Consider the following 24967-nt stretch of genomic DNA (forward strand, 5'->3'; position numbering starts at 1 on the left):
ACCCCAACAGAAGAATCACCTACAAATTTCTTTCCAGAGAAAGAAATTCTCTTCTTCTAGAGAAGCTTCCCACAGTCACCACCCTCCCATTAACACTTGATTACCTTTTTTCCCTTTCTTTTTAATTTGCTCCACAGAATGCCATGTTTAACATCCAAAATTTATTCCTTATTGCTCAAGTCAAATTTGTAGGTTTCTTTACCTACAGCACGGACAACAAGGATTTTAACACTTGTTCTTCAATACAAGAGCAGAGTAGATTATGTCCTGCATCTCTCAGCTTACATTGGTGAAATATGAATAAAGACGCTCCACACCACCTGACTAATGCAAACCCAAAGCCTGCTTCTGCTATGACTGCTTTGCAGCTCTTTGTGTGGTGTATGGGAAATATTAGTGCAGAATAACATTACTCAGCTGAAATGTGAATGAATTGGAAGAACTGAAGCTATAGAAGTCAGGAAGTCACATCCAGCTTCCCATGCCAACGTCACGAAAACTGGTTCTTTAACTTTATGCTTGTCACAACTGCACCCAACTGTCCAATTAAAATGAACTCTAGTCAATCCAGTCATATTTCTGGGGAAAGCTATGTTCATAAATCAGCTGGCAATTAACTTTTTTCCGAATTAAAATATATCTTTGTATCTCTTGGAATGCCTGAACCTCACGTTGTACATCATACAGAGTACCACCATGCTACAGACACAAGAATTAGCAGTGATATGGATGTCTGTATTATCTTGCCATGTATGAAAAGAACAGTGTAAACATACCTGGCAAACCAATATGATTACTTGCATAGTAATCGCTTTCTTGGTCTACATTAATTTCAGAAGGATGTAGTTTAATAAAAAACAGCAGAAATAAATAGGTATGCCAAGTAACCTAACTTTTCCCAGCCTTCTATGCTTACAGACAGTTGGAACTCCTTGGAAAATACATTGCAGACAATCCATTTCCAATATGAAATAAAAGTTCAACCACTTAAATTTTTCTAAAAATAGAAATTTCCAGTATCTCTTTTTCTATGTCCATGTAAAAGAAAAAGGAATATTTTGCCTATGAGAAGCAAAGCAATTAATAATTTTCCCTCTTCTCTCTCCCCATTTTCTCATTGAGATTCAGAGGAGAGCTACTTTAGATGGGTACCAAACATAGAGTGCTTCCAGAAATCAGGGACAGTATGGTCTTAGACAAAATATATTTGCTAAAAAAATACTGAAAAAGGGCTCCCAGAAAAACTGTTGAAAGTCTGGAAGACCCAGCATTGTTCTCAATGTTTTCTGGCAAACCCATGCTGGGGAGAATTGTGATGTACCTTAAGACTAGTGAAGATCCTAAGGTATCACTCCAGCGATATAGTCAGCTACTCTGTTTAGGTCAGTATCGTCTCTGCAATGACTCACCAAATTCAGCATTTCACATAATAAAAAGCCATGTGAAATCTTACATATTTTACCATGCCTACATTTCATGACTCCATCTCAAGAAGAAAATCACTGAAAAAAACTCAGTCACTACAGAAATATTTAGAAGTGTAATTTCCAAGCAATGTTCCTCATTCAAAACTACTTACATCTTCTTGGTTGCTTCTAGCTGAGAAATTATGCTAACTTGCCAACATAACTAAATAAGTAGTAAATTCCTCATTAAAAGCTATTAGGACAGATTTTTTTTTTTCTTTTTAATTTCCATGCTGAATCTGAAGTAGATTGGAAATGGAAATGAAGTACATTGGAAATGTGGAGGTATCAGTAAATCAGTTAAGATTTACTATTTCTCTCCAAAATAAGTGAAGAACATACCATCTTGTACAACCTGGGTATCAAAAAACTTTTCAGAATTTGAAAGACAACATAGACATAAAACTCTTTCCACAGGAAGTATTTGCAATGACCTCAAACAAATATAAATGAAAGAAAGCAGATTGTGCAACAAAAACACAACTAACTTTGTAGTGAAGGTCTATTCATATTAATCATATCCAAGCATGTGCATAAGAAGAGCTTACATGATCCAGGGGTCTGCTTTGAAAATAATATTCAGTATTGCTAACACTCACATCTGTACTTAGGCTGTACCCACCCACATGTAAGCAGTCAGAACCATAAATACCAAAATGTCCATCAACTTACAGAGCTATGTGTCTGCAGCTTTGAGCTTTCTCTCAAAGCATAAGTGCAGAATTAACAGTCTCCATGAGCAATAGGTGAAGAGCTATGATATTGAGAATTCACAACTTTCCTGAGCTTTCAATAACATAAATTAGAAATTTATTAGAAAGCTGTCTGCTCCAGGACAGACAACGGGAATCATGTGAATTTGGCACTTTCTTGGGCACAGTCCTAAAATTCAGGAGAGGAAACATTCTTTGTAACTCTCTCTCCCTTATGAGCATCTGCCCAATCATGGTTGAAAAGAGACATCCAAATGCACTCCAGCTTTTCAGTTGGGTTGAAAAATGTTCTCTGCCAAAAATGAAAAGGACATTGTTGGAAGGTGAGCTGCTTTGGGCTGCAGAGATTATCTTTCATCATTTGTATGTCAGAACCATCACTCAAAAACGAAATACCAAAAATGTAAACATTCACAGTGGGCAGCTGTTCTGAATTTGGAGAACATCAGCTTCTGTTGGACAGTGGTTTACTGTTTGCTAAAGCTTTTTCATACAGAAAGAATCCAGTTGGTGTTTTTTTCAGGGTCTATTGATTTCTGTGGCCATCACTTCCTCAAGCACAAGCAATCTGTGTCATAGCGGTATCCTGTGAATGGCTCTTGAAACTGCTGTCAGGAGCTACAAGCCTTGACTTTAAAAGCAGAAATAGCTTTTTATCACTGAGTGCTCCCAGTCTGATATGGAATAAGAAAAACAAGTTTAGGAGCTATTCTTGTTTTTTCCTGCTAGATCAAGTGTTCTTTCTGATATATCAAGACTTGAAGAATTCTGTTTGACCAAAGTAGTATGCTGGGCAAGTCAAAGCCCTAATTCAGCCACCCTAGTCTCAGATTGAAGTCCTCCCTGATGAAACACATTTTCTTGTTCTTGTTATCTTTCTTTAAAAGCAAGATACCTTTTTATTCTTCTGAAGGGATGAATTTTATTCTTCTGAAGGGATGAACTTGTAACTCCAGGATATTGGGATATTGGCCAGAACTACTCTGCTTGAGGTACAGAGGAGACAACTCAGACACTCTGCAGACCCTTGAATATGAAGCAGTGAGTCAGGAAAGCACCACAAGTTAGTGGACTGAGACTAGGAATAGTCCCAGCAATTACACTCCCTCTGGTTATAGTTTATTCTATAAATCTAGTAGTAAAATAATAAAAGGCACATTCTGGCAACCTATGCAAATTGCCTCCAAAACACAGACTACAACATGTTGACTCCTCATCCAATTACCCTATACATTTAGTAGCTCTGGAAAAAAAATAGACCAATTAAATCTTTACAAACACATTCCCCTAAGAAAATTATTTTGAAACACTTAACTTTAATAAATGAATTAATGCTTTTGTCCAGCTTTCACCTACGAGGGTACCCATGTATTTTCATAACACGGGCAAGCTTCCATCTTATGTTCACTGCATTATGAGGTGCAAACTGTAATTAATCTTTGTTTTAAGGAGCATTCTTGTCAATATTAAAAGGGCTTTTCACAGCTCTCTTCTACCTTCTCTTTAAACATTAAACACCAAATCCATTCATACTATGTTTAATCTTACGAGACCATGTTTTCTTCAACCCAGATCCTTTTCACCCTTGTTCTCCAGAGGCCTCTCATTAGCATCTCTTTCATGGAAGGTGATTCTCAGAAACAAACATTCTGTCAGTGGGGAAACAACAGGAGAACTTTGACCAGGCATGACTCTGGGAATGGTTTTCCATCAGCCATCAGCCAATCTGCAGTGTGATGGAGACTCATCTCTGTGAGCCTGCTGATGGGCACAACAGGTAAGAGGGTCTGGGGGTTTCTGGAGTCCACACCCAGGTGCTGTTCTTGACAAAGAGTTACACTGCCAATAAAAGAAGTGGACGTGTTACTCCTTTCACCCAGTCTTCTCTGCTGTCACTTTTGACTGTGATTACCTGAACACACCTGAACCCTCGGAGAATAAATTTCCTGTAGCTGGAATTGAAATTGAACATTTTGCTTAAAATAGTATGACAATTTCTAATTAAATTAATTTTCATTTTAAATTTCTTTTACTTTGTTCGTCTTGATTCTTAAATGTTCACTATTCAAGTGTGGCTAACTACAGTTGTGTCTGGAAAACGAAAGAACAAGAAGTTTCCATATACACAAACTATGGAGTTTTGCCAAGGTTATTCCATGTTGACTCCTTCATATTTTGGTTAAAGGTGGTCAACATCACTATAGGTTATACTAACAGAATTGGTTTGGCTCGATCCCCACTTTCTCTGCAATGGGGTAAAGGCACCATTGTCCGCTTTATGGCAACCAGTCCAGGATGAGGAGAATGAAGCCTGGCTGATGTGGCCAGCACAGACTGTGCTAAACCTACATTTCACTGGACCTTCTGCAGGAAGGGTGGTGCAGCTTGGGCACTTCACTGCTCATCCACTGTGACTGTGACTGGATTGGCTCCTGACCCAAGCACACCTGTGCTTCCTGCAGGAGACCTGTTCCACTGTGATTCTGTTTTGGGAAGAATCTTGTGGGGAACAGGCTGCAGAGAGCAGGGAGGCAATGAAATTTCAAAGAGGCTGTGCTGCCATGTGTCCTGGGGTGACTTTATGATGCTTCTATCCCAAATCACCTTGTTTATGTTACATATTAAGTTCTACACATTTAAGACTGGCTCTGAGAGTGAAGCAGGTGGTAGAAGAAGTGCACATTTTGTGTTCAGAAAGAGCACTCACTCCCCCACATCCTGCTCCTGGACTGTGCTGTCTGCAGCACAGACAGACAGTGGGACAGAGCTCTCCTTGGGTTTTTGTTTTCTCTGCCTGTTTCCAGAGGCAGAGAAGTTCCCCAAGTATTCTGCCCTTTTTCTTGGATCTGTTCAAAGCTGCTCTGGACTGAAAGCCCAGACAAACCCTGGCAGTTCACACCAGTGGCCCGCCTGGGCCTGGGCCTTGGCATTTTCCAGTGCCGGATGGACTGATAAAAACCTGAGTGAGCCAAGCTACAGCATATGAAAAGGACCTTTTCTGGATTTCACGTCTCATCAAACAGCGAGAGGTTTTACTGTTTCATATTATTCAATTTCTGTTAAATAAACAGGTATTTTTCCACTTTTCTCCAAGGAAATATTTTCCTGAACCAGTTGGGGGAGGGGCCGCTTAAATTTGTTTTCTGGAGGAACCCCACTAAGAGGCTCCCTCCCAGATTTGCCCAAAACCAGAACACCATGCTAGCTGTTTTCCTGTGAGATAGTAGCAGACAGTGACAGGAGACCACCACTGCCTGCCCCAGGGACTGCACAGCCCCAGCCTGAAAGAAAAGGGACCTACAGAAAACTTCAGGGAGCCTTCCTACAAGGGTAGGTAGAGATAAAATAAGGGGCAATGACTTTACAATGACAGAGGGTAACTTTAGATGGGATATTGAGAAGGAGTTCTTGACTGTGAGGATACTGAGGAATTGGTAAAGTTGTCCCAAGCAGCTGTGGATGCCCCATCCCTTGAAGTGTTTACGGACAGCTTCTGAGAGAGACTCTGAACAACCTTTAGCAGTGCAAGCTATCCCTCCATGCCCAAAGCAAGGGGATCAATACTGGATGATCTCCAAAGCTCCCTTCTACCCCAAACCATTCCATAGCTCCTCAATTAGTTGCTGCCCCTCCCCCAATGCCCCAGACCCCTCTCCAGCACTCAGAACATGGAACCCATCGCTCTGTGACATCAGCCCCGGCGCCAAGGGCACCAAGGGCACCGTAGCTGCTGTGGGCATTGCGGCTGTGGCTGTGCTGCTGCACGGAGCCCTCAGTGCTTGCTGCTGACACGGGCCTCTGGCAGCCATGAACTGGATCAGCCTCCTCGTCCTGCTGACCGTGGCCGGGCTGGCCCACAGCATGGAGTACACCTGCGGGTAAGTGGCCCCAGGCCCTGGCAGGGAACCACGGCAACACTTGGGGCCTTCCCTGCAGGGCCCCGCCTGTTCCCCATGGCCGGGCCACAGCTTCCCACCCACCATGGGGCAGCCTCAGCTCCTTGCCAGCAGCCAGGTGCTGGCACGGACAGACACACACCCCATGGGCTTCCCTGGCCTGCTGTGTCTGCAAGCCCTTGTGGGGAGGGCAGAGGGCTGAGCTTCAGCCTGAGCCACAGCAGGTCATGGAGCAGCATGGAAATTACTTTCTGCTTGCAGAGGGTCCTGCGGGTTCCGAGCTCCTGTCTACAACCGCAACATTGCTTTTGACTACGGCATGACACGCATCGTGGGTGGCGCAGGTGCTGTGGAAGCATCCTGGCCATGGATCGTCAGCCTCCAGCATCCCTGGGCACCATACCTAGGGCATTTCTGTGGAGGGTCTCTCATCACTGCAGACTGGGTCCTCACAGCAGCCCACTGCTTCGATGAGTATAAGTAAGGAGGAGCAGGGAACGGGGACATCCCCACAACACCAGCAGGTGCCCTGCCAGCAGCACCACCTGCTACTCCCCTCCCCTTTCCTCTCAGGCAGCCCAGCTGCCACACTGCTCAGGAGAAGCCTGGACTTGTGCCAAGGCTTCCCAGCAGCTTCCAGCTTGACATTCCCCCAGCTTCAGGTGTACAAGGGCACTCACACCTGCCAGAGCACTGCTCCCTCTCTGCCTTGCCATGCAGAGGTCTGGCAACTGCTGGGCTGCTGTGGCACATGGCTCTGCTCCCTCTCAGCCCTCTCTCCATCTCCTTTCCAGTAACATCACCATGATGTACGTGGTGATTGGAGCCACCCAGTTGTCTCAGCCGGGCCCTGGGGCCGTAGTGCGCAATGTCAAGCAGGTGGTGATACACCCGTACTACAGTTCTGCCGACTACAGCTACGACATCGCCCTGTTACAATTGGACTATCCTGTCCTGTGCAGCCCCTACATCCAGCTGGCCTGTGTGGCTGACCCTGCCCTAAGGGTCTCAGAGCTCTACAACTGCTGGATTGCTGGCTGGGGTTACACCACTGCAAGATGTGAGTTTCAAGAACAAGTCCTGAGCCAGTTAAGAGCACTGGGGAGAGGGTTTGGGCTTCCCCACAGCAGAGGCCAAAGCCAGGCTGTTGGACAAACACCTCTGCAGAGATGGACCTGGCCTGCTCCCCAAAGGCAGGGAGCAGGGACACAGCACCCCAGTGCCTCTGCAGTGGGAAAGCCATGCCCTAGGGAAAACCATCCCCCCCAGACAGATCAGTAGAACTGGCATGGAGCTGCCAGAGACTTATTCCTTTCTCTGCTCACAGCTGAACGGACAGCTGATCGCCTCCAGGAGGCCAAGGTCCAGCTCATCGATGTCCAGCTCTGCAACAGCAGTGGCTGGTATGCAGGGGAGGTGCACCCCTACAACTTGTGTGCTGGTTACCCACAGGGAAACATCGATAGCTGCCAGGTAGGAGCGTGTCATGAGCCACGCAGCCCCCAGCAGCACTGGCAGCACCACCCCAACACAGCCCAGGACCTGCTTTGCCCAGCCACTTACTCTCCCAGCCCCAGCTACCCTCGACTGCTGTGGGGGCTTCCCACACACTCCCCATCCACACCTGCCTGCACAGGGCCCTCCTTGTGCCTGAAAGCCCAAAAAGCCCAGCTAGTGCTCTTGGCAGCCCAGAGGTCCAGGAGCCAAATGTCCATCCTCTGCACATGCAGGAGCCCTATGCAGAGAGGACAGAGCGAGCCCTACCCTACAGGACCCCAAGCCATTCAGCCAAGCCTCTGGAGGCTCCAGCCCCTGAGCAGAGCCTTCCTCTGCCCGGAATACAGCTCTGGCAGGGGCTGTGAGAGAGGAAGAGACAGCCCCAATGCTGGCAGTGGCCACCAACACCACTTTAATCCTCTCTGCTCTGCTGCAGGGTGACAGTGGTGGTCCTCTCATGTGCCAGGACAACAACGCTGAGTACTGGTGGGTCATTGGAATAACCAGCTTTGGAAAAGGCTGCGCCAGACCAAAGCGGCCTGGAGTCTACATGTCCACTCAGCACTTCTATGACTGGATCGAGTACAACATGCATGCACACGCAATTGAAAGTGCTTCTTGAGCAGCAGGACAAGCAGGATCCAGAGCAGGCTGCAGAGTACCTCAACCATTTCCTCCTGGGGCAATGCCTGCTGATCCAAAGGCAGCCTCAGGGTCAAAAACCTGCTCTGTCCTGCCCACACTCCTCTGTGCACAAAGACACTGGAGTTGATTTAGCTGTTGAAATAAAGTTCCCACTGTTCATAGCAATACATCTTTTCAGTGCAATTCCAGCTCCTGGGCAAGGCAACAAGTGACACTCAGCATCTGCAGAATGGGCCTGAGGGCACAAAGGCACAGAGTGGATCCAAAGAGGTCTAAAGTGCCTGGTCAGAGAGAAGAGTGCTCTGAACCACCAAGGCTTGGAGGAATCTGGTCCATCAAACCTAGGAAGGGAATAGGAAAAAAGCAGACACCTTTGGGGTGGTGCTTAAATGCCCATGGGCTGCTCATTAGGGCGTGATGTGAGCCTGGGCTAAGGAAACAGATCTGGAAAAGTCCCAAGCATGACAAGGGAAACTCCTGGCTCCTGACTGGAGTGCCAGTGCCCCAAGGCAGATCCAGATTTCACTGGTACTAAGCGGGAATTGATGTACCAAGAGGTCACACCTCAGAGATACTCAAAGGAAAAGCTGGGGTCATTCTGGGGAGAGGAACGTGGCAGGAACAGTAGGAGAGCACACCAGGAATGCCATGGGAGGCCAAGCTGAGTGGGCCAACAGCAGCTGCAACACCGAGGCTATTTAGAGTGTTATAAATGCATTTTATATTATTGGCTTTTCATAAATATTAAGATGAATGTTACATTTATAATGTTAGAATAGCTTTGTTGTGTGAATGTAGTTTTGTTTTCTCTCTGCTATTGGCAAAAATTTAGGCATAACTGGAAATAGTCGATATGGTATGTTTGTACTTCCTGCTGGTTAGGATAACCTGCAGGGAACAGATGATGGGGACCTGGCTGCTATCAGCACTCACTCCCTGTGGAAAGAAGGAGCCAAAGCCCAAATTAAAAAATTATTAGAAAAGGATTGAAACCGCAAGCCATGAAACACACATGCTGTATAAAGGCGGATCCAAGGAGTAGCCATGCAAAATAATTCCTGGAAGATTAATGGAAAAGTTTGAAAATGCATAAAGTGTATCAATATGCATCAAGGTGATGCAATAGAAATGGTATAAAAAGGGTGTTCCCAAAACAACAGTCTCTTGGGAGAATGCCAAGAACCCAGCCATTATTCTTTGCTTTATTATCTGTGTCTCTTATTGTCTTTATTAAACCTTTTAAATTTTACCAGGAGAGTAAACCTCATTTTTCACAGCAGGCAGGGCCAACATGGGAGGCAGGGGGAAAAGATTCCTGGGCTTGGCTCCGTATTTGGGAGGAGGTGAGGGCAGAGAGAAGGAGGAGCTGAGGAAGATGAGAGGGCTGTATAAACCTGGCAAATGGAGAGATGGAGCAATCAAAGAGCCAGCTGCACATACACAAATTGAATCTTGCTGTGCTCATTTGCCAAATTGCTGTACATAATCACCACAGGATGGGCAACAAACTTCCTAACTTGCTAATTAACAAATCATCTACATACTGTAGAAATTCTCCCCAAGATTTTATACCCATTTATTCAACTCTACAATATTCATGTCGGGGAAAAAATAAATAGTAGGCCATCCTGTAGCTCCTCAGAGAAGTCATGTGCAAAGCTACCCTCTGTCACTCTAAAGCCATTGCCCCTTGTTCTATCAGCATATCTCAAATCATGGATAACCTGGAAGACTGTGTCCATGGTTACATCCTTCTCTACTCTTGGACCCACTTATAGGTAGCCTCTCTGCCCTGCTGACCTGAGGTATCATGGGCCCATTGAGCTAGGAACAACTTGCCCTTGTGTTGCCAATCCAAACTTACCTGTAACACCTTGAATCTGTAGCCTGATCCACCTGTTCATTATTGCCCGAGTCCTGGACATGGGGACATCCACATGACAGACTTGAACAGTCAGCTCCTCTTCCCAGGCAGTGATGTCTTGCCTTTCTTCAGCAGCCCAGGCTGGTTTTCCTCTACACTGCATTTGGCCTTTTTTCACCTTTCCAGACACTGCCAGACCATTTGCTACCATGCAGCAGTCAGTGTAGAGGTAGGGTGTTGGCCACTTCTCTTACACAGCAATGGCCAAAGCCAGAACTTTCAGCTCTGCAATCTGACTGGATCCACTTCATCCTTCAGTAGCTTCTGCAACTCCCAGCATAGGGCTCCATACAGCTCTTTTCGATTTCCTACTGGTCCCTACAATACAGCAGGATCCATCAGTGAAGAGGGTGTACCATCCTTCACTCTCCAGAAGCTGGATATATGGTGGGGCTTCCTCAGCACATGTCACCTCTTCTTCCTCTTCTGAAGAAAATCAAAAGCTCTCACCTTTGGACCAGTTTGTGGTGACTTCCAAGATCCCAGGGCAACTTGGATTTCCTATTTGACATCACTGTGATGAGGGTCATCCATTTCCTCCAGGTAGCACTGGTGGCATGATGTATTGCAGGGAACTTTCCTTTAAATATCCAGCCCAGCACTGGCAGTCAGGGTACCAGAAGGAGCTGTGCTTCAGTGCCAGTCCCTTCTGAGGCAGCTCAAACCCCTTCATAGCCTGCAAGAATCTCTTCCTCTGTTGGGGTGTAGCTGGCCTCAGATTCTGTATGCATGGCTCCAAAACCCAAGAGGCGAGCCTCAGGTCTCCCCAGTTCTCTTCTGCCAGAGGCTCCAGGATGGACCATTCTCCATGGCTGTAGTGTAGAGCACATTCTTCACATCCTGTCCTGTCCTGACAAGCCCAAGTGCTGCTGCATAGTCAGTCTCATGCTTGATCTGCTCAAAAGCTTGCTGTTTCTCAGGGCTCTAGTCAAAATCCTTCTTCTCTCATGTCATGAGGTAATGAGGTCTTACAATCTGTCTGTATTCCAGGATGTGCATTTTCCAAAAGTCCACGGTGCCTAGAAAAGCTTGTGTCTCTTTTTTGCTGGTCATGGGGACATAGCACTTATCTTAGTAACCTTACCTGTTGGCACCTGTCTGCATCCAGCTTGCCATTTTGTCCCTAGGAAATTATTTTCTTGGGCAGGCCCCTTGACTTCATTTGATAGCAAACCTGCTTTCAGGAGACTCTGGATTATTCTCTCTCCTTTCCCATAAACCTCCCCTGCCATGTTCCCTCATACAATGATGTCATCCATGTACTGCAAATATTCTGGAGCCTCACTCTTTTCCAGGGCAGCCTGGATCAGTCCATGGCAGATGGTGGGGCTGTGCTTCCGCCCCTGGGGCAGTCAGTTCCAGGTGTACTGCACACCCCTCCAGGTGAAGGCAAACTGAGGCCTGCACTCTTCTGCCAGAGGAATGGAGAAAAACACATTGGCAATGTCAATAGTGGCATATCACTTTGCTGCCTGACTCCAACTCGTACTGGAGCTCCAGCATGTCTGGCACAGCAGCACTCAGTGGCAGCTCATTTAGGCTACAATAGTCCACAGTCAATGTCCATTCCCCACCAGACTTGTGCAAAAGCCAAATGGGACTGTTGAACCATGAATGGGTCTTACTGACCACTCCCTGGCTCCCCTGTTCATGGATCATATTATGTATGGGAATCACGGAGTCTCAGTTTGTGTGGTATTGCCGATGATATACTGTAGTGGTGGCAATGGTACCTGATGTTCTTCTACCCTCAGGAGTCCTACTGCAGAAGGGTCCTATGAGACACCAGGCAAGGTATCTAGTGCCCTCTGCCTTCACAGCAGCTGTTCCAAAAGCCCACCTGAGTCCTTTAGGGTCTTTGAAATAACCACTCCTGAGGAAATCTACGCCCAGAATACAGGGGACCTCTGGACCAGTCACAATAGGGTGTTTCCTCCTCTCCTTACTAGTCAAGAGCACCTCAGCTTCCAACAGAGTCAACTGCTGTGATGCCCCTATTGCCCCAACAACAGAAACTGGTCTGTCCCCACATGTCCCAGTGGGATTAAAGTACATTGTGCAACAGTGTCAACCAAAGCCGTGAATTTTTGTGATTCTGTTTTGTGCTAGGGCATCTGATCCATACAGTCCAAAAGACTCAATTTTCCCTCACATCTACCTGGCTAGAGGCCAGGGCCCCTCTTGTCCTGCCTACCATTCACTCCCTTTGCACATATTCTAGAGGTTCCTTCAAGGAGAAGGACATAGCATCCTCCCTTCTGTTATACCGGCAGCTCGGTTATGGGAAACTGTAGCTACATTCCTTCTGGTCGAACTCTCTTGTTAGTAGTTTTGTCCTTTAGTTTACACTCCTGTGCTGCCAGGACAAAAATGAGTTTTCCATCCCGCCTCGTATCTTCCCCATGCTTACACAGGAAGAACCACAGGTCATCTCATGGGGTGTATCCCCTCTCCCTAGCTGGGGTCATCTACCTCTGATAAGAGGGCATCTGCTTTCTGCTGATGAGGCTTGGAGAAGGTCCTCTTTTAATCTCCTTCCTGAGTTTCTGATGGGTCTCTTCAATCCTGGCTTCCACTTTCTGTATATGCTCCGCCAGGCCTGTTTCCACAGCTGAGATTTTTGCTTCTGTTGGGCCATGCACCATGTCTTCATTGTACCGAAGCCTCCTTGTCACAGCACTACTGTCTCATCCCTCTCCTTCCACTGCAGTGTTGTTGTGGTAGGGCTGTACATTTGTGGCCAGATTTGAGCAAGTTGGAGCCACATCACTGCCACATCACATTTTACGATGTCTGGACCTTTAGTGGCTTGGTCATCATCTGAGAAAAGGACCTCTAGCACTGCCAGTTTTCTCAAATGTTGGATTCCTTGCTCCATGGTTTTCCAGAGCCCTTGATGCAGTTGGAGATCTTCAGGGCAAAGTGTCTTTCTTTCACACTTATTAAGAGCCATGTCCAGAGGCTGAAAAGTCTGGGGCTCATTGCAATACCCTGGTCAATACCCACATCATGTGACAGAGATCCCAAATGCCTCTCTTCAGTACCACCCAAAATTGTATCATAGCCTGTGGTGTCCCAGATTTGGACCAACCAACTCAATACAGACTCATCGGGCTGTTGGCTGAGATATTTTTTCAGATTGTGAAAGCATTCTAAGGACAGAGATGTGGTGATTATTTCTGCTTCCAATTCCTCTGTTGGTGGGAGGCTCCTGACTCCTCATTGCCATCCACTGGGTGAGTGGATTTGGTTTTGTGTTTCCTTCTCTGGACTGGGGCAATTGCTGCTGGCTTAGGCTCCCCACCTGGTTTAGCTGCAGCTGGAGTACCTGGGGTGTCTGCTGATTCATCCTCCAGCCCTTCTGGCTGTATTTGCTGCCCTACAGTGTCTAGCAGTGTGCGATAAGCATTAGCCAGGGCCCAGCACATTGCTATGAGCTGCTTCTCTTTAGCGCTGTCACTGCAATTTTCTTTCAGATATTTCCCCACCTCAGCTGGATTCTGAATTTGTTCAGGGCGAAAGTTCCAAACTATTGGGGCAGAGAATTCCTTCAGGCTTTGGCCAATGTCCTCCCACATCCCACACCACTCAGGATTTTCCTGCACTGGGACAGATGTCTCAACAACCTCTCTGGAAATGTCAGCCCTGATTCTAAATGTGCTGTAAGTCTTACGGAAGAGAGTTAGCAGAATTTAAAAAAAGAAAATACGGTACCTTTAACATCCAGAGTAAACAGAATCTTCTTAAAAGATTACGTGCCAGATATGAAGAGGAAGAAGGAAGGAAAAGGCTGGGAAAAATCATCCCCTACTTTCCTCCCAGCAGACTGAGAGCAATTGTTAATAAATCTCAAAAAAACACTGCCAAGACCATCACAGGAAAACAGCAGAGAATACACATCTCAAATAACTCTCATTCCCTCTGATGTTATCTTTCCATAAATTATTAGCACAGGGAATATCAACACAGCAATTTTGGTTTGTGTCCCTGATATGAAGAAGATATATACCAGGGCCAGGATTGCCAATACACGTGGATAAGCAGCCATGCCTCGGTGCCAGGAGGTCGTGATTGAGCCAGGCAGCATGGTGACCACTGACTGTTGTACCCAATACAAAGTCTTTCAGACAGGAATGTGATTTTTTTCTTTTTCATTTTCTGTTGCCCCCTTAAGTTGGGCAACAAATTTTCTCTCATTTTGAGGCAATTTAAAAGAGAAGCATCTGAGATATTGTCTTGGTTCTAGAAGACAGGTGTCTGCTAGGGAGAGCAGGAGCCTCCCTTGGGATGAAAGAATGTAGACCCCCTCCCTCCGAATTATTATAATTTTGAAATCAAGGGGGCTTTCAGGCAGAGATCTGGGGATAGGAATAACAGTTCTTTACTAGTATAACCAGGTAAACAAACAAACAATAACTACAGCAATAACAAGAAAACAGAACCAGGGACCCCGGGACAGCTTTCTCGGCTGAGACGGGATGGAGGAGAGGCTTTGTTTTCACAAACCCCTCGGGCAGTCAGTCCCGGTGCTCCTGCAAGGCTCCGAGGAAAACAGTCGGCTGGGACAGCAGGGACGAGCTGCGATCCTGGGCTGGTGGATGAGGTGTATCAGCAGCTCCACGGCGATGCCTGGCAGGACAGGGGGTGCGAGACCACCAACAAAGAGGGGAGAAGGAGAAGCAGCTCCGCGACCCAGCGCACGAACGTCCTTCTTCCCCGAAGCCGAGGAAAAAGCCAGCTAAAAACTGTCCCCACCCTCCTTTTTCTGCCCCCTTCCCCCGCCACCCTGGGCCCGGCCACTCTTTGTCCTTTGTGAGCACCCCTAAGTACCGGTAGTTAGGTTGTCCCAGCACATAATGGGTAAAAATTCCCACCTAACCCTCAACAGATATCTTCTTTAGACTTCCAAGAATCTTTTTCTGCCAATAAAGAATGAATACTAATAAATGAAATTGAAAAAAAAACCAACAAAACCTCAATGTTTTATTAACAAACCAAATGCCAACAGGCAGGAAAAAAATTAAAAGTAAAAGACTTGTACATATCAAAGTGTTAGACCTCACCACCCCACCAGAACAAAAGGAGACTCAAAATGCTGGAGAATACCCATTTCTGGTATGTGATACAAGATGGCATCAACTTCTCCCCCTTTGGAAGGCAGCAGCCCCACGGGGCAGACAAAGGCCCAGCAGCAGACAAAGGCCTCGTGCCTCATCTGACACCAACTCCCCACAGCAAAGAACAGCAGAACAGTGGTGTCAGGCAAAATAGCTGGGCTGGAGCCCCTTGGTGTGTCCTCACCACAGCTTGGCGCAGTTCTCAGTGGTTTGGGTCAGAGCGGGGAAGCTCCGCTCCTGCCGGTGTGATGTCCCTGGTCTTGGACAAGCAGCTGCTCAACTTGCCTCAAGGGAGCCCAAAATCGCTACTGCAGATTCCCCGAGACAGGGAAAGGAAAATCTTTTGTAACACCCACACAAGAGAAAACCACTCCTTTCCGCCGGCCTCCCATGCACAAGGTCCCGAGGTTACAGGGTCTTAATGATGCAGTAACAATTTCTGGAAAGAGCAGAGGATATCTGAATACACTGCCATAGTAAATCACTCCAAGGCACTGAGGCACAGGCTGCCCAGAGCAGTGTGGAACCCTGCTTTTCCCACAGTCAGGGTCAGCACAGAAGACGCAGACACCAACCTCAGGAATAAGCATTAATTTACTGTCATTCAAAACTGCAAAGGATTGCAAAAGGATAAGCTAAGCAATGCATCCAATCATTACTGTAAAAGATTGCCTGCAGTGATGAAGAAAGCATAAAATCACACGTTACCCTAATCTTTACCATCATCCAGGTCTGCCCATCAGCTGGGGGAAGCCACTGCCACAATACTGGGGAAACACTCCTGGCAAGTGGGAAATTCTGCAGCTGCCTTCCCCTACAGGCAATGAGGTTTCTGACTGCGCTGTGAGTAGGCCCTGTTTTTATACTGTTGAATAAACAAATTGCCATATCTTCTAGTGCAGGAACATCTGGTTTTGTTCTTGTATTGGGATTCTCCCAAGGCCTTGGAGGGCTCCAGGAGGAACCAAGGAAGTTGTCTGTGATCCAACAACCCAAAAGAAGGCCAGATGTGGCCTTGTCCAGTTCAAAACAGGGAAAGGTAAATCCATGCTCGGCCAGTAAGTGGATATTGATAACAATTCATAAGAAGATCAATCTAGAGGCCAACTTTTGGACAATAGCTGTTGTTCCAGCCTTGGCCAGGGCCTGTGTATCAGGACTTATTCCTCCAATGTCTCATCCCTCAAAGAAATCAAGGAAAGATTCTGAGAGAGACTCTGAACAACCTTTAGCAGTACAAGCTATCCCTCCATGCCCAAAGCAAGGGGATCAATACTGGATGATCTCCAAAGCTCCCTTCTACCCCAAACCATTCCATAGCTCCTCAATTAGTTGCTGCCCCTCCCCCCATGCCCCAGACCCCCCTCCAGCACTCAGAACATGGAACCCACCGCTCTGTGACATCAGCCCCGGCACCGAGGGCACCAAGGGCACCGTAGCTGCTGCGGGCATTGCCGCTGTGGCTGTGCTGCTGCACGGAGCCCTCAGTGCTTGCTGCTGACTCGGGCCTCTGGCAGCCATGAACTGGATCAGCCTCCTCGTCCTGCTGACCGTGGCCAGGCTGGCCCACAGCATGGAGTACACCTGCGGGTAAGTGGCCCCAGGCCCTGGCAGGGAACCACGGCAACACTTGGGGCCTTCCCTGCAGGGCCCCGCCTGTTCCCCATGGCCGGGCCACAGCTTCCCACCCACCATGGGGCAGCCTCAGCTCCTTGCCAGCAGCCAGGTGCTGGCACGGACAGACACACACCCCATGGGCTTCCCTGGCCTGCTGTGCCTGCAAGCCCTTGTGGGGAGGGCAGAGGGCTGAGCTTCAGCCTGAGCCACAGCAGGTCATGGAGCAGCATGGAAATTACTTTCTGCTTGCAGAGGGTCCTGCGGGTTCCGAGCTCCTGTCTACAACCGCAACATTGCTTTTGACTACGGCATGACACGCATCGTGGGTGGCGCAGGTGCTGTGGAAGCATCCTGGCCATGGATCGTCAGCCTCCAGCATCCCTGGGCACCATACCTAGGGCATTTCTGTGGAGGGTCTCTCATCACTGCAGACTGGGTCCTCACAGCAGCCCACTGCTTCGATGAGTATAAGTAAGGAGGAGCAGGGAATGGGGACATCTCCACAACACCAGCAGGTGCCCTGCCAGCAGCACCACCTGCTACTCCCCTCCCCTTTCCTCTCAGGCAGCCCAGCTGCCACACTGCTCAGGAGAAGCCTGGACTTGTGCCAAGGCTTCCCAGCAGCTTCCAGCTTGACATTCCCCAGCTTCAGGTGTACAAGGGCACTCACACCTGACAGAGCACTGCTCCCTCTCTGCCTTGCCATGCAGAGGTCTGGCAACTGCTGGGCTGCTGTGGCACATGGCTCTGCTCCCTCTCAGCCCTCTCTCCATCTCCTTTCCAGTAACATCACCATGATGTACGTGGTGATTGGAGCCACCCAGTTGTCTCAGCCGGGCCCTGGGGCCGTAGTGCGCAATGTCAAGCAGGTGGTGATACACCAGTACTACAGTTCTGCTGACTACAGCTACGACATCGCCCTGTTACAATTGGACTATCCTGTCCTGTGCAGCCCCTACATCCAGCTGGCCTGTGTGGCTGACCCTGCCCTAAGGGTCTCAGAGCTCTACAACTGCTGGATTGCTGGCTGGGGTTACACCACTGCAAGATGTGAGTTTCAAGAATGAGTCCTGAGCCAGTTAATAGCACTGGGGAGAGGGTTTGGGCTTCCCCACAGCAGAGGCCAAAGCCAGGCTGTTGGACAAACACCTCTGCAGAGATGGACCTGGCCTGCTCCCCAAAGGCAAGGAGCAGGGACACAGCACCCCAGTGCCTCTGCAGAGGGAAAGCCATGCCCTAGGGAAAACCATCCCCCCCAGACAGATCAGTAGAACTGGCATGGAGCTGCCAGAGACTTATTCCTTTCTCTGCTCACAGCTGAACGGACAGCTGATCGCCTCCAGGAGGCCAAGGTCCAGCTCATCGATGTCCAGCTCTGCAACAGCAGTGGCTGGTATGCAGGGGAGGTGCACCCCTACAACTTGTGTGCTGGTTACCCACAGGGAAACATCGATAGCTGCCAGGTAGGAGCGTGTCATGAGCCACGCAGCCCCCAGCAGCACTGGCAGCACCACCCCAACACAGCCCAGGACCTGCTTTGCCCAGCCACTCAGTCGCCCTCCCAGCCCCGGCTACCCTCAACTGCTGTGGGGGCTTCCCACACACTCCCCATCCACACCTGCCTGCACAGGGATCCCCTTGTGCCTGAAAGCCCAGAAAGCCCAGCTAGTGCTCTTGGCAGCCCAGAGGTCCAGGAGCCAAATGTCTATCCTCTGCACACGCAGAAGCCCTGTGCAGAGAGGACAGAGAGAGCCCTACCCTACAGGACCCCAAGCCATTCACAGCCAAGCCTCTGGAGGCTCCAGCCCCTGAGCAGAGCCTTCCTCTGCCCAGAATACAGCTCTGGCAGGGGCTGTGAGAGGGGAAGAGACAGCCCCAATGCTGGCAGTGGCCACCAACACCACCTTAATCCTCTCTGCTCTGCTGCAGGGTGACAGTGGTGGTCCTCTCATGTGCCAGGACAACAACGCTGAGTACTGGTGGGTCATTGGAATAACCAGCTTTGGAAAAGGCTGCGCCAGACCAAAGCGGCCTGGAGTCTACATGTCCACTCAGCACTTCTATGACTGGATCGAGTACAACATACATGCTTACGCAATTGAAAGTACTTCTTGAGCAGCAGGACAAGCAGGATCCAGAGCAGGCTGCAGAGTACCTCAACCATTTCCTCCTGGGGCAATGCCTGCTGATCCAAAGGCAGCCTCAGGGTCAAAAACCTGCTCTGTCCTGCCCACACTCCTCTGTGCACAAAGACACTGGAGTTGATTTAGCTGTTGAAATAAAGTTCCCACTGTTCATAGCAATACATCTTTTCAGTGCAATTACAGCTCCTGGACAAGGCAGAATGGGCCTGATGGCACAAAGGCACAGAGTGGATCCAAAGAGCTCCACAGTGCCTGGTCAGAGAGAAGAGTGCTCTGAACCACCAAGGCTTGGAGGAATCTGGTCCATCAAACCTAGGAAGGGAATAGGAAAAAAGCAGACACCTTTGGGGTGGTGCTTAAATGCCCATGGGCTGCTCATTAGGGCCTGGTGTGAGCCTGGGCTAAGGAAACAGATCTGGAAAAGTCCCAAGCATGACAAGGGAAACTACTGGCTCCTGACTGGAGTGCCAGTGCCCCAAGGCAAATCCAGATTTCACTGGTACTAAGCGGGAATTGATGTACCAAGAGGTCACACCTCAGAGATACTCAAAGGAAGAGCCGGGGTCATTCTGGGGAGAGGAACCTGGCAGGAACAGTAGGAGAGCACACCAGGAATGCCATGGGAGGCCAAGCTGAGAGGGCCAAGAGCAGCTGCAACACCAAGGCTGTTCACAGGCAGGGCCAGCCTGGGAGCCAGGGGGAAAAGATTCCTGGGCTTGGCTCCGTATTTGGGAGGAGGTGAGGGCAGAGAGAGGGAGGAGCTGAGGAAGATGAGAGGGCTGTATAAACCTGGCAAATGGAGAGATGGAGCAATCAAAGAGCCAGCTGCACATACACAAATTGAATCTTGCTGTGCTCATTTGCCAAATTGCTGTACATAATCACCACAGGATGGGCAACAAACTTCCTAACTTGCTAATTAACAAATCATCTACATACTGTAGAAATTCTCCCCAAGATTTTATACCCATTTATTCAACTCTACAATATTCATGTCGGGGAAAAAATAAATAGTAGGCCATCCTGTAGCTCCTCAGAGAAGTCATGTGCAAAGCTACCCTCTGTCACTCTAAAGCCATTGCCCCTTGTTCTATCAGCATATCTCAAATCACGGATAACCTGGAAGACTGTGTCCATGGTTACATCCTTCTCTACTCTTGGACCCACTTATAGGTAGCCTCTCTGCCCTGCTGACCTGAGGTATCATGGGCCCATTGAGCTAGGAACAACTTGCCCTTGTGTTGCCAATCCAAACTTACCTGTAACACCTTGAATCTGTAGCCTGATCCACCTGTTCATTATTGCCCGAGTCCTGGACATGGGGACATCCACATGACAGACTTGAACAGTCAGCTCCTCTTCCCAGGCAGTGATGTCTTGCCTTTCTTCAGCAGCCCAGGCTGGTTTTCCTCTACACTGCATTTGGCCTTTTTTCACCTTTCCAGACACTGCCAGACCATTTGCTACCATGCAGCAGTCAGTGTAGAGGTAGGGTGTTGGCCACTTCTCTTACACAGCAATGGCCAAAGCCAGAACTTTCAGCTCTGCAATCTGACTGGATCCACTTCATCCTTCAGTAGCTTCTGCAGCTCCCAGCATAGGGCTCCATGCAGCTCTTTTCCATTTCCTACTGGTCCCTACAATACAGCAGGATCCATCAGTGAAGAGGGTGTACCATCCTTCACCCTCCAGAAGCTGGATATATGGTGGGGCTTCCTCAGCACATGTCACCTCTTCTTCCTCTTCTGAAGAAAATCAAAAGCTCTCACCTTTGGACCAGTTTGTGGTGACTTCCAAGATCCCAGGGCAACTTGGATTTCCTATTTGACATCACTGTGATGAGGGTCATCCATTTCCTCCAGGTAGCACTGGTGGCATGATGTATTGCAGGGAACTTTCCTTTAAATATCCAGCCCAGCACTGGCAGTCAGGGTACCAGAAGGAGCTGTGCTTCAGTGCCAGTCCCTTCTGAGGCAGCTCAAACCCCTTCATAGCCTGCAAGAATCTCTTCCTCTGTTGGGGTGTAGCTGGCCTCAGATTCTGTATGCATGGCTCCAAAACCCAAGAGGCGAGCCTCAGGTCTCCCCAGTTCTCTTCTGCCAGAGGCTCCAGGATGGACCATTCTCCATGGCTGTAGTGTAGAGCACATTCTTCACATCCTGTCCTGTCCTGACAGGCCCAAGTGCTGCTGCATAGGCAATGTCCTGGGGTGACTTTATGATGCTGCTATCCAAAATCACCTTGTTTATGTTACGTATTAAGTTCTACACATTTAAGACTGGCTCTGAGAGTGAAGCAGGTGGTAGAAGAAGTGCACATTTTGTATTCAGAAAGAGCACTCACTCCCCCACATCCTGCTCCCAGACTGTGCTGTCTGCAGCACAGACAGACAGTGGGACAGAGCTCTCCTTGGGTTTTTGTTTTTCGCTAGCTGAGGCAGAGAAGTTCTGCAGACTGTTTTTATCCCTTTTTCTTGGATCTGTTCGAAGCTACTCTGGACTGAAAGCCCAGACAAACCCCGGCAATTCACACCAGTGGCCCGCCTGGGCCTTGGCACTTTCCAGTGCCGGATGGACTGATAAAAACCTGAGTGAGCCAAGCTACAGCATATGAAAAGGACCTTTTCTGGATTTCACGTCTCATCGAACAGCGAGAGGTTTTACTGTTTCATATTATTCAATTTCTGTTAAATAAACAGGTTTTTCCTGCTTTTCTCCAAGGAAATCTTTTCCTGAACCAGTTGGGGGAGGGGCCGCTTAAATTTGTTTTCTGGAGGAACCCCACTCAGAGGCTCCCTCCCAGATTTGCCCAAAACCAGAACACCATGCTAGCTGTTTTCAGTGAGATAGTAGCAGACAGTGACAGGAGACCGCCACTGCCTGCCCCAGGGACTGCACAGCCCCAGCCTGAAAGAAAAGGGACCTACAGAAAACTTCAGGGAGCCTTCCTACAAGGGTAGGTAGAGATAAAACAAGGGGCAATGACTTTACAATGACAGAGGGTAACTTTAGATGGGATATTGAGAAGGAGTTCTTGACTGTGAGGATACTGAGGAATTGGTAAAGTTGTCCCAAGCAGCTGTGGATGCCCCATCCCTTGAAGTGTTTACGGACAGCTTCTGAGAGAGACTCTGAACAACCTTTAGCAGTACAAGCTATCCCTCCATGCCCAAAGCAAGGGGATCAATACTGGATGATCTCCAAAGCTCCCTTCTACCCCAAACCATTCCATAGCTCCTCAATTAGTTGCTGCCCCTCCCCCAATGCCCCAGACCCCTCTCCAGCACTCAGAACATGGAACCCATCGCTCTGTGACATCAGCCCCGGCGCCAAGGGCACCAAGGGCACCGTAGCTGCTGCGGGCATTGCGGCCGTGGCTGTGCTGCTGCACGGAGCCCTCAGTGCTTGCTGCTGACTCGGGCCTCTGGCAGCCATGAACTGGATCAGCCTCCTCGTCCTGCTGACCGTGGCCGGGCTGGCCCACAGCATGGAGTACACCTGCGGGTAAGTGGCCCCAGGCCCTGGCAGGAAGCCACAGCAACACTTGGGGCCTTCCCTGCAGGGCCCCGCCTGTTCCCCATGGCCGGGCCACAGCTTCCCACCCACCATGGGGCAGCCTCAGCTCCTTGCCAGCAGCCAGGTGCTGGCACGGACAGACACACACCCCATGGGCTTCCCTGGCCTGCTGTGCCTGCAAGCCCTTGTGGGGAGGGCAGAGGGATGAGCTTCAGCCTGAGCCACAGCAGGTCATGGAGCAGCATGGAAATTACTTTCTGCTTGCAGAGGGTCCTGCGGGTTCCGAGCTCCTGTCTACAACCATATCATGGCTTATGATTACGGCATGACACGCATCGTGGGTGGCACAGGTGCCGTGGAAGCATCCTGGCCATGGATGGTCAGCCTCCAGCATCCCTGGATACGAAATCTGGGGCATTTCTGTGGAGGGTCTCTCATCACTGCAGACTGGGTCCTCACAGCAGCCCACTGCTTCGACAAGTTTCAGTAAGGAGGAGCAGGGAATGGGGACATCCGCACAACACCAGCAGGTGCCCTGCCAGCAGCACCACCTGCTACTCCCTTCCCCTTTCCTCTCAGGCAGCCCAGCTGCCACACTGCTCAGGAGAAGCCTGGACTTGTGCCAAGGCTTCCCAGCAGCTTCCAGCTTGACATTCCCCAGCTTCAGGTGTACAAGGGCACTCACACCTGACAGAGCACTGCTCCCTCTCTGCCTTGCCATGCAGAGGTCTGGCAACTGCTGGGCTGCTGTGGCACATGGCTCTGCTCCCTCTCAGCCCTCTCTCCATCTCCTTTCCAGTAACATCACCATGATGTACGTGGTGATTGGAGCCACCCAGTTGTCTCAGCCGGGCCCTGGGGCCGTAGTGCGCAATGTCAAGCAGGTGGTGATACACCAGTACTACAGTCCTGTCGACTACAGCTACGACATCGCCCTGTTACAATTGGACTATCCTGTCCTGTGCAGCCCCTACATCCAGCTGGCCTGTGTGGCTGACCCTGCCCTAAGGGTCTCAGAGCTCTACAACTGCTGGATTGCTGGCTGGGGTTACACCACTGCAAGATGTGAGTTCCAAGAACGAGTCCTGAGCCAGTTAAGAGCACTGGGGAGAGGGTTTGGGCTTCCCCACAGCAGAGGCCAAAGCCAGGCTGTTGGACAAACACCTCTGCAGAGATGGACCTGGCCTGCTCCCCAAAGGCAGGGAGTAGGGACACAGCACCCCAGTGCCTCTGCAGAGGGAAAGCCATGCCCTAGGGAAAACCATCCCCCCCAGACAGATCAGTAGAACCAGCATGGAGCTACCAGAGACTTATTCCTTTCTCTGCTCACAGCTCAACAGGAACCTGATCGCCTCCAGGAGGCCAAGGTCCAGCTCATCGATGTCCAGCTCTGCAACAGCAGCAGCTGGTATGCAGGGGCAGTGCACACCCACAACCTGTGTGCTGGTTACCCACAGGGCCTCATCGACACCTGCCAGGTAGGAGCGTGTCATGAGCCACGCAGCCCCCAGCAGCACCGGCAGCACCACCCCAACACAGCCCAGGACCTGCTTTGCCCCGGCCACTCAGTCGCCCTCCCAGCCCTGGCTACCCTCGACTGCTGTGGGGGCTTCCCACACACTCCCCATCCACACCTGCCTGCACAGGGACCCCCTTGTGCCTGAAAGCCCAGAAAGCCCAGCTAGTGCTCTTGGCAGCCCAGAGGTCCAGGAGCCAAATGTCCATCCTCTGCACACGCAGAAGCCCTGTGCAGAGAGGACAGAGAGAGCCCTACCCTACAGGACCCCAAGCCATTCACAGCCAAGCCTCTGGAGGCTCCAGCCCCTGAGCAGAGCCTTCCTCTGCCCAGAATACAGCTCTGGCAGGGGCTGTGAGAGAGGAAGAGACAGCCCCAATGCTGTCAGTGGCCACCAACACCACCTTAATCCTCTCTGCTCTGCTGCAGGGTGACAGTGGTGGTCCTCTCATGTGCCAGGACAACAACGCTGAGTACTGGTGGGTCATTGGAATAACCAGCTTTGGATACGGCTGCGCCAGAGAAATGCGGCCTGGAGTCTACACATCCACTCAGCACTTCTATGACTGGATCGAGTACAACATGCATGCACACGCAATTGAAAGTACTTCTTGAGCAGCAGGACAAGCAGGATCCAGAGCAGGCTGCAGAGTACCTCAACCATTTCCTCCTGGGGCAATGCCTGCTGATCCAAAGGCAGCCTCAGGGTCAAAAACCTGCTCTGTCCTGCCCACACTCCTCTGTGCACAAAGACACTGGAGTTGATTTAGCTGTTGAAATAAAGTTCCCACTGTTCATAGCAATACATCTTTTCAGTGCAATTACAGCTCCTGGACAAGGCAGAATGGGCCTGATGGCACAAAGGCACAGAGTGGATCCAAAGAGCTCCACAGTGCCTGGTCAGAGAGAAGAGTGCT

The 24967-nt window shown here is 49.6% G+C and overlaps 3 protein-coding genes across 3 annotated transcripts; all 3 read left to right on the plus strand.

The window, feature by feature from the left end:
- Positions 1–5986: 5986 nt before the first annotated feature.
- Positions 5987–8194, plus strand: LOC131577688 (acrosin-like). Its single transcript, XM_058835733.1, has 5 exons — positions 5987–6057; positions 6337–6555; positions 6870–7135; positions 7403–7548; positions 8009–8194. The coding sequence occupies exons 1-5, from the start codon at positions 5987–5989 to the stop codon at positions 8192–8194; spliced, it is 888 nt and encodes a 295-aa protein (XP_058691716.1).
- Positions 8195–16777: 8583 nt separating this feature from the next.
- Positions 16778–20847, plus strand: LOC131577689 (acrosin-like). The gene is made up of 6 exons (XM_058835734.1): positions 16778–16848; positions 17128–17346; positions 17660–17925; positions 18193–18338; positions 18805–18972; positions 20695–20847. Exons 1-6 carry the CDS (start codon positions 16778–16780, stop codon positions 20845–20847), a joined length of 1023 nt encoding a protein of 340 aa, XP_058691717.1.
- A 1994-nt stretch (positions 20848–22841) lies between these two features.
- On the plus strand, positions 22842–24665 carry LOC131577690 (acrosin-like). Its single transcript, XM_058835735.1, has 4 exons — positions 22842–23020; positions 23334–23599; positions 23867–24012; positions 24480–24665. The coding sequence occupies exons 1-4, from the start codon at positions 22842–22844 to the stop codon at positions 24663–24665; spliced, it is 777 nt and encodes a 258-aa protein (XP_058691718.1).
- The last annotated feature ends 302 nt before the right edge of the window (positions 24666–24967 follow it).

The sequence above is a fragment of the Poecile atricapillus genome, chromosome 3, assembly GCF_030490865.1.
Source record: "Poecile atricapillus isolate bPoeAtr1 chromosome 3, bPoeAtr1.hap1, whole genome shotgun sequence".
Lineage (NCBI taxonomy): Eukaryota > Metazoa > Chordata > Aves > Passeriformes > Paridae > Poecile > Poecile atricapillus.